General features: G+C 27.2%; 1 protein-coding gene across 1 annotated transcript in view; it reads left to right on the forward strand.

The window, feature by feature from the left end:
* Nucleotides 1–10,204, forward strand: part of LOC101238780 (FERM domain-containing protein 3) — a 37,704-nt gene extending 27,500 nt beyond the window's left edge. Inside the window, exons 13-14 of the mRNA XM_065816530.1 lie at nucleotides 2,478–2,543; nucleotides 9,530–10,204. Of these exons, the coding sequence (XP_065672602.1) occupies nucleotides 2,478–2,543; nucleotides 9,530–10,067 (604 nt within the window). The 3' untranslated portion in view covers nucleotides 10,068–10,204. The remainder of the gene's footprint in view (nucleotides 1–2,477; nucleotides 2,544–9,529) is intronic.
* Nucleotides 10,205–10,546: the final 342 nt, after the last annotated feature.

Genomic DNA, 10,546 nt, shown 5'->3' on the forward strand with positions numbered 1-10,546 from the left:
TATTTATCAATAAAATTATTTCAAATAAGCACATATTAACTTTTTGTCATATTGACAATTATGATGATTTAATCTAGTTAATTAACAACAGTTTAAACAAGTTATTTAACAACAGTTTATTATAATATTTAATCACTTAACCAAAAAACTTAAAATTTCACTTTTTACATCAATGTTTTTATTGACTGTTATTGAGATTTTATTGATAAAGTTGAACGCATCAGACCAGATTTTTTTTTAAAGTACACCTTTTTTATTTAAAATGTACACCTCATTTTGCATATCCCTTATTTAATAATATTCAATAAAACAAAAATAAGAAATAAAATAAAACAAATAAAATGTAACTCTAAAAACTGTAAAACAATGAAAACGATAAAAAAATGCAAACTAAAAATTCTAAGTTTAAAAAAAATATATTCTAGTCAATTAAGTTGTGTTTTAGTGGTTTTTAAATGGATCCCAAAATGCTGAGACAAGTTCATCTTAACTAAACCTTAAAAGTTGTGTTCATATCTTAAATAAACCTTGGAAGTTGTGTTCATATCTTAAATAAACCTTAGAAAATAAGTTTAGAGTTAATTAAAATAACCAAAACAAACTATTTATCGAGATATTAACAAAAAACTTTTTCATTTTAAAAACCATATTGTTTTTCTGAAAGGAAAGTTCTGTTTTTTTCTTTCAAAAGAAATCTGGTCTGATTAAAGTGTTGATGTCAATAAACTTTTGACATCAATAAAAATAAGTGTTGTTAAAACCAAACAATAAAATTATATTTTAATGTTTTAGTTTTCCATATTGGTTATAAATCAAAAAATATATTTAAACAAATGTACTAAGAAATGACTTGTTCCTTTCATCAGTAAGTATCAATCAAATGGTGCATATTTATTTTGGTGTGATTGCTTATGGATAACTTGCCAACTTGCTATTATTAAGTTAATTTTTTTTCCAAAACTTTGAAAAGTTCTAAGAATACTCTGGAGAGAAGAATACGGCTGTGGATTGTTAAAAACAAGTTGCTCTATTAAAATCTAAAAACCAAAAATAATTTTTTTAGTAATAATAAAATATAAAAATAAATTTGTTGGTGAAAACTATTTTTTTTGATAATAGTAGTTATTTAAGAAAAGACAGATCAAAGTTTATTGTTCATTTTGTCAAAAGTGACACTTAGAGCTGAAACACTTCATAAACTGAAATGCAGTGAAAAAGTTTAATTATAATTGCAAATTTAAAAACCTTCAATACTCTCTAAACACACCATTCAAAAAACCAAATTTTTATTAAAAAAATTAAACATGAGCCTAATATAAGGCTTAAAAATGGAAATAAAATGGTGAAGTTACAAGAAGTTATTTAAGATATGAACACAACTTGTTTCCTGAATTAATTTGCTGGTATTTTGCTTAAGTCGTAATTGGTCTTTATATATATATATATATATATATATATATATATATATATATATATATATATATATATATATATATATATATATATATATATATATATATATATATATATATATTTATATATATATATATATATATATATTTATATACACACACACATACATATATATACCCATACATATATATACACACACATATATATATATTTATATATATATATATATAAATATATATATATATATATATATATATAGAGAGAGAGAGAGAGAGAGAGAGAGAGAGAGAGAGAGAGAGAGAGAGAGAGCCTAAAATATCAGTTTTTCTTTTCAGTTTGTTTGATAAATACTTTAGTTTATCCGATATGACCAATAAAATTCAATGAAAATATTAACTTATTTTGGAAAAGTTTATTTTAAAACTTATAAAATACTATTTGTTTTAAAACTAAAATAAAAATATTACAAAAACGAAAGGTTTATTTAATATTTTATTGTAAAATTATAAAACAAAAATTTGCATTTTAGTTTCGCATATTGTGATAATTTAAATCCAAGTAAACAGAAAATTATAAAAAAACCATACACTAGAATTTATTTTTGAAAAATTAATTATATCACTAGCTTTTTTTAAAAATAAAAAAACTTAAAATAAGTCTTAGTGTTTACTGCTGTTCAAGCAGTACACAATAAGACTTTTTTTAAGAATGCTACTCATAAAATAAAATTATTGTAGCAAAGTTTCACTTTTTCTGTTGTAACTCAAAAAATGATGTATATGATGTATTTATGACCAGATTGTTACAGTGCACTTAATAAAATTCATTTTTTGAATGACTAAAGTACAACTTTGTTTTCTGTTTGTACTAGTTAAATAATTGCATGTTAAATAAATTGCCATCTCTTCCAAATAAAACAAAGTTAACACAGAAATGTACATTATGTTGTTTTAAATATAGTCTGGTAATGAAAAAATTAGTTATATCAAAAAAGTACACAATACTGTGTTTATGTGTGTATGCATATTTATAGTAGTAATTATATTGTATGATTCTTTTTGTAGTGGAAAACCAGAACATGCAGTTATTTCTGATGAAATAATAAGACCTTCACCACCTACATTTACAAGGTATTTAACTTATATGTAACTAAACTTTCTATACCAGAATCATAAATCTGTTTTTAGAATAATGAACATTAAAAAAATTTATATATATTCACACAGATATATATATATATATATATATAGTATTCAAAATAATAATTTTTTTTTTTTTAAACCATCAGACATTATCTCACACAGGAAACATAACAAAAACCTAATATCTAAAGAGTAAATAAACTTTAATATTTACAAAATAAATGAATTGGTAGACATTTTAATTAATTTTCCTAAATTACTGTGTTACAATTTGCTAATCACTTAATATTTAATTGTTCTTTACACTTGTTTTTTAATAACCTAACTGCATACTATGAATTTCTTTTTTTGGATTTTTACTAGTACAGAAAATGAAAAGTGAATTAATATAGTTGTTGTTTTACTTTCTCTTTTCTTATGTATTTTTTCTATGACTTTTATTATCTATTATATATTTTTTACTTTGCTTTCATTATTTTAAAACTTCCTTCATTTTATTTTGTCAGTTTGCTTATAGTCTATAAGTTATTATTCTCCACGCTTTCATGTAGCATGTAGCATAATTAGATAAGGTATCTAGTTACAGTCTATAAGCACAAATTTAAAATCTTGCCGTAGCAGATTTCATGTTATTTTACTTTGTGTATTCATACAGTCTGTTAAGTAACTTGTGTTATAGTCATAAAATTATGAACAGGTCACAGCTTAAAATTGGCTCCTATAAAATATATAGTAAAACAAAAAGAAAAAATATTTTAGAAAACATATTTTTTTAAATTTCTGTATATATAGTTAGTTATTTTCAATTAAATCATTCCTCCTTACACTATATGCTAGACCTGGTATAGACTGAGCTAAATTCTGTATAAGCATAATATCATAATTTTTTTAAGGCAAACTTGATCCTAGAACGTAAATTTATAAGATATTCTGCTTGCCAATAATTCTGGTAGACAAGACCTTTCAAACTACTCCAAAAATTTTCAAAGCTACATCATTCTGACAAATTTGCAGGGTTATACAACTTTTTCAAAATATTTTAATTTTTTTCTTTTTTAGGTATGTTATGTTTTTGCATAGTAAAAAGTTGTTAAATCAAACCAGAACAAATATGCACCATTTAATTGATACTTATTGATGGAAGGAATACATCACTTTTTAGTATATTTGTTTAAATAAATTTTTTGATTTATTTATAGCCTTGCATTCCTTTTTAGTCTGGTGTAAAATGTTAACCTATGTTACATTGTTTCTTGCTTAGGATAATGAATTCTTGAGTCTATTCATGGGTTTTTATGAGAATACAGCTCTATAACTCAGTTTAATGATTCTGAGGCTGGCTGATGGTAAGTTTTCTCAACTCCTAACATAAACCTTGTTTGTCATTTTTATACGTTCTTGTTGGTTTTTTCAAGCTTCATTGTATTCACCTTCTTGTGCAGCTCCATAGTTTTATTCTTTCTTGTTGGTTTTTTCAAGCATCATATTCACCTTCTTATGCAGCTCCATGACTTTATTCTTTCTTGTTAGTTTTTTCAAGCATCATATTTACCTTCTTGTGCACTCCATGGTTTTTTTCTTTCTTGTTGGTTTTTCAAGCATTATCACCTTCTTGTGCAGCTGTTATTTCTAATCATAATCAAATCTTTTTTACAAAAATAATTCTCTTGAGAACAAACATGGTTATTATTGCAATTACTTATTAATGCAATAAAACAATGCAAAATTGTCTCAGCCCCATTATTCTCAATTTACTAAATCTTGTATTTTATCTTAGTAGTTATGTTCTAGAGAATTTCGACAAATCATGATCAGTGTCATTAAATCAAAGAAAAATCTTATATTTTGCCTCTATTGATGTGGATCTGATTTTATTACCATTCTGAAGATGAGGCAGAACTATTTGCAAAAAACTTTTTCTCTAATTCATATCTTAAATTTAATGATCAAACTTTTTGATCATTAAATTTAAGATGTTTTTGATCATTAAGATTAGCCGTCTTAGAGGACTAGTTTAGTCCATTGTTAAACAATCTAACCACACCTGTTTCCCTAATGTTGCTAAATTTATTTCTCTCAAACTTTTTTACAGCTTGTGGTTCAGACAAAATTTCTTGTCAGTCTTACAAGTGTACTCCAGAACTTCAATACTCTCTAAACTGTTTAATAAGTGCTTAAATCTTGTTTTCCTGTCTGCTTGAAAACTGTAATTTTAAAAAACTATGAAGAACACTCTTTTAACTAATATAAATAATCATTTTATTTGGATATTATAATTATTAAATATTACCAACCAGTCTTCTCTTTATTATTAGCAAGGTCTTTGAGGCTTTAATAAACTTCTATTATCTCAGCTTGAGTCTAACAACTTTCTGACATTCGTTGTTCGATTCTCTTTTTCTTCAGCTGGCTTGTTAACTGTTTTAACAGAAAGGTTCTATTGTGCATTAGATCCTTGGTCCTGTATTGTTCCTCTTCTTTATTAATGATTTTAGTTATCCTGACATTAACATATAAAGTGGTTCTATTTGCTGATAACACAGTTATATGTATTGACAAAAAGTCCTAAATTTTTGGTTACTTAATATAGTTAGCCAATTTTGAATCTGATCTATTTTTTGTGACAGTTTTAGGCTTGCAGTGGCTTGTGTATTTTAACCCAATCAAAATTTATTTACTGCTAACAATTATCATATTTTTGTTGGTATTTCTATATTCTTACAATTATCGTATTTTTGTTGGTATTTCTCTACTTTATGTTTTCTTGGATTATCACTTACTACTGAGTCAAGGTCTGAAAGTATATTATAAATGTAGCTGGATCTAATCCTCTACTTCAATGAATTTTTATTTTAAAGTTATTCAAATAAGTTAATTTGATTGGTTTGAAATTTTTTATAGAATTTTTTCTATAAAGAACTCTTAATGAAACCATTCAAATTGTTTTAAAATTTAAAACCATCTAAATTAAAACCATCTAAATCATAATCTATAAAGATGATAAGGTATAGGCAGTTTCACATATAAAAATATATAAATATAACAGAATTTTTTTTTAAGTAACCACTATAAGAGTTGGAAGTTACTGGAAAAAAGTTTGTAGAGCAAGATAACGATTGACAGTCGACTTAAAAGATTGCAAATCATATGAATCAGGATAGCAAAATAATAGAAGCAAATTCCAAAGAACTGATTTTCAAGGAAAAAAACTAGACGAATAAGAGTTTTTGGAGCACTTAGGAACAGTCACAGAAAAAGGATGAGACTTAATTGAATGACAAGTAACATTAGAATGAATTTTAGTATATGGCACAAGAGATGCAAGTTCTTTAGAGCAGTGTCCATTATAGTATTCGTAGAAAAGATAAAGAGAAGCAACATTACGACAATGTGATAATGATTGGAGGTTGGCTGCAAGAGCAGGTCCAACTATGTTTACAATGCATTTTTGCACCTTTTTTTAAAGAGAAAGGGCATCATTAAAAGATCTGCCCCAGGTATGGCAACATTATTCCATACAAGGCCGGACTTGAGATTAGTAGAGATAAAGAATAGAATCCAGAGTAAGAAAGTGTTGAGCTTGATAAAGAGATGCAATCTTAGCAGATGCTAATTGTGCAACGGATTTGATATATGGTTTCCAAGAAAGATCAGAAGTAAGACTTTGTCCTAGAAGATGAAGGGTAGATGACTCATCAAGTACATTACCGTTCATAAATATAGGAAGATCTAAATTATTGCGATAACGATTGGCTGAAAAAAATTGAGTTTTATCTGAATTAAAGTTCACCAGCCATTGTGAGCCCCATGCTGTAGCAGAAGTGAGATCCTTTCCAAGCTCAAATGCCCCCTCCAAGCAATCAGAGTGTGTTGGCTTCTTATCATGACAAGAATAAATGGTAGTATCATCACCACATTAGATGTGAGAATATCTGGAAGATCGTTAATGTCAGTTAAAAAGAGTGTAGGACCAATGGTTTAACCTTAAGGAACCCCTGAAGTTACAGGATATGAAGAAGAATCCTGTCCATCGAGGACAACTTTTAAGCTACGATTGGAAAGGAAGGACTCGATAATCTTAAAGATGTTACTAAATACACCATAAAAAGAAAGCTTATGGAGAATACCAGCATGCCCAACTTTAGAAATGTCAAGAGCGATGGTTTTAACTTCTCCATCTCTATCTAATGCACAATAAAACCTATCGGTTATTATTGTTAGCAAATCAGCTGTAGAACGAGAAGATCTACAGCTGATTTGCTAACAATAATAACCGATAGGTTTTATTGATATCTTTTAGTGAGATCAAACCATGATCAGAAGCACCAAAGAGTAAATGTAGAGAAACTGAGCACTGATTAGGATCAGAAACAAGACATAGGTCAAGTAGAGAAGGTAAATGATTCAGGTTGTCTAGAAAGCGAGTTAAAAAGTTGGCTATTTGACTTAGAGATTGAGAAAGGCAAAAGTTGTGGGCTTTAATACCTGCAGAGTCACTGACACTAGACCTAAGCCATTCAGTGTGATAAGCATTAAAGTCACCAACAACAACAATATTAGCTAATGGATAAAGAGAGAGGGCTTGGTCAATATGATCAGAAATAACATCAAAAGGAGTGCAGTCTTGAGATGAAGGAGAGCGATACAGAACAAAGAGAAAGACAATAGAGTGAAGTGGTGCTAAACAAAAGCACATAAGAAAATAGTCTGTGGATTCAAACCTAGTTTCCCAACAAATGGGTGAATTCTTACAAATGTAAATGCCCAGACCAAGCATGTGACTATTAGATTCTTTACGAATTAAAGGAAGATAACCATCAACACTAAGATCGCAAGATGAAACAGCTAAACTCAAATTAGTCTCACAAGTAGGTCTGGTGAACTTTGCAAGAGATAAGGTTCAACAGAAGAAAAGTTACTTCGGAGACCACGAATATTAGTGAATGATGACAATGGTTTTTTGTGTTTTTGGTACTTCATTCATTTTTAAATTTGTTAAAGAGCTTGACTCAAAGCATAGATAGTACTCAGTTCACTATTCAGTAGCCCTAGCAATTGCCACATTACTATTAATAAACCCTAAGCCGTAACAGTTGATTCTTAAAGTTTCTGGCATTTTCTAGTGTAGTTTAATGTAATGTAACTATTTCTCATCTCTGACGATGACATGTAGGAAGTTGAAACTTTTTGAGTTGAGCACAGTAGATCACTGCTGTAACAACAACTAATATGACAAGTGCTCCGCTTCCGCTGTAATGGTGGCAACAACCTATAGTTATTCACATGTCCCACCAAATCAAGCCTTTTTGCGGTTTTAGTTGATTCTTAAAGTTTCTGGCATTTTCTAGTGTAGTTTAATGTAAAGTAACTATTTCTCATCTCTGACGATGACATGTTCAAACCAGTTAAAGGTGTGGTCTAAATTTATAAAAGTTTTTGAAGGTGCTTTCTAACCTAGTTAACTAACATTCCATTTGTGTCTAAACACTGTTTTATCATGAGTTGAAGTTTGTGTAGTATCCAAACACTGAGTTAAGGTTTGTGAAGTATCCAAACACTGAGCTGAAGTTTGTGTAGTATCTAAACACTGAGCTTGAGGTATTTCCCATTTTGTGCAAATAGTGTTTTATAGTACCATGAGCACACTGAAACTCAAAAGTTGATTTTGCAATAAAATTTAAAAGTTATTTAACTCTTTCACTACCAGCCATTTTAATAAAAATCTTTTTGTTGTGACCACACATTTTTTTGTATAAAATTTGAATGTCATCACATTGAAAACTAATTAAAACTCAAATAATAAATCTCTTTGAAAAGATAAAAAATTTTATATCAATAGATGCTAAACAAATAAGCTTTTTAATAAAATAAGTTTTTTAATAGCAAGAAAATCTCTTTGCTTAAAATCATTGTTTTTATCTATAGTAACTAAAACATTAAGTCCAAAACAAAACTTAATGTATAATAAGAATGTTTTTCTTTAAAAGACTTTTCCTATTACTTAGCTAAATACTTATGCACTTCTACATGTTAAATTTTACAGTGCTAATGCTGTTTTATTTTAGAAATAAGTTTATAAAATGATAGCTTTCTATAATTACACATTATGGCTGTTATTTGTTCTTGATTATGTAGAGAATCAATTAAACTTTAAAAACAAACTAATTATGTGTCTAAAATAAAAAGTTATGTATAAAAAAGGATAAACTGTGAAGCATACTCAAAAGCCGCTACAAGTGGCTTGCTGTAAAAATTTTGAAAAATCAAAAGCCGCTGTCATTGGCTTGGGGTAGTGAAAGAGTTAAAATACGCAAATTTAAAAAAAAATTAAATATATTGGTTTAAATCCATCAGTTAATTATTTTTTAAAAAAGTTTTCATTTTTTATGTTGCTATTATGTTAAGCAACACAACAGTCAAAATACTGTTGCTGTTATGAAAACCACAATATTATTAATATTTTTATGGTTCCAGCAATGTGGGTAGGGAGGAAGACAGGAGGAGCATGCCCCTTCCCCAGTTTTTTAATAATAACTTTTGAAAAATTATTAAGTATTAAAAAAATCTTTTTTCCAAGTTAAAATAAAAATGCTTATAAAGCCACAAATTTTAGACCCTGCAGATTTTTATGTGTTTCAGGAACCATGGCTTTTATAACAACCACAGTAATAGTGGTAGTTCTGTTTAAGTTAAAAAAAAACTTCATAAACACACTGGAGTGTGATTTACAAATTTTTGTAAATGAGATTGAATGATAACCTGAAATTGTTATTTAAAGTTCAACACTTCACATTCCTAAAAACTTATCAATTTTTAATTTAATTTATAACGTATTTGTTAGGTGAAATTTTAAAAAATAATAATGAATTATTTTCATAATATTTTTACTGTGTATTTCAAGTTTTGTTAAAGAGTTTTTTAAAAAAAATGTGATTTTCACAACTTTTCTTTTTATAACACTATTGATTTTTTAGGAGTAAAAGCTTACGCTTATCAGTTCAGTATAAACCATCACCATCACCATCAAGATCTATTGCATCAGATAATCAAAATACTTTTGCATCAGAGAATCCTCAAAAGCCTGTTGCATCAGAAAATCATTTATCAGTCCCAAATTTTGAAATCAATCAACCAAAATTACCATTGGAAGAAACTGCTAGTCTAAATATGAATAGTTCAATGGAATCATTAGTTTCTTCAGCTCAAATGAATGATTTCAAAACTGAAGAATTTCCTGACACCGAATCTGTCTGTAGTAGTCAGGATGAGGATGTTTCTTTTGACAATAAAATTGATATGCTCTCAAATAATCACAATGATTGTGCTACTCAAGATAAAGTAATTGAAGCTAGTAAATCAGAAACTCAATTAAAGCCTAAAAACAGTGAGGAGATTGTATTAGTCAATTCTTCAAAATTAATTGATTCTTTTTGTAGTCCTTTATTTGTTTTGATATTAACTGCCATCATAATGATTCCTCTTGCAGTTGTCTTAAATAAAATTCTAAATTGAAGATTTAGCAAAATACTTTTGTAAAAAATTTTAGATAACTGAATTGCAATTTTTTAATATTATTTTGGAGTTTTTATTCCTTATAGTTTTTCTGTATTCATTAATTATTTTTGTGATTTTTATTGTTAAACTTTTCATATTTTTCTTTTTACTTTAACTTTTTGTTGATTTTTTTCCAAGTTTTTACTGTTGTTGTTTTTTTAAAGAAAAGCAGGGCTAGGTTTACGCAAACAAAGGTGTAGGTATAGATATAGTCATGAATTAGTTTTTTTTTAATTTTGTACAGTTTTATTTGAAAATTTTTTTACGAATCAAAAGTTATTTTTTTGATTTTTTTTTTATTAAGCTTAATTTGTCTTTAAAAGGTTTAAAACTTGTTTATGTTCAAAAAAACTTTTTTTTTGTTATGTTTTGTTAAAGTGAAGGTTTTAAAAGTTAATTAAAATCATAATATATAAAGTTAAAAAAATAAATTATCA

This window comes from Hydra vulgaris, chromosome 13 (assembly GCF_038396675.1).
Source record: "Hydra vulgaris chromosome 13, alternate assembly HydraT2T_AEP".
Classification (NCBI taxonomy): Eukaryota; Metazoa; Cnidaria; class Hydrozoa; order Anthoathecata; family Hydridae; genus Hydra; species Hydra vulgaris.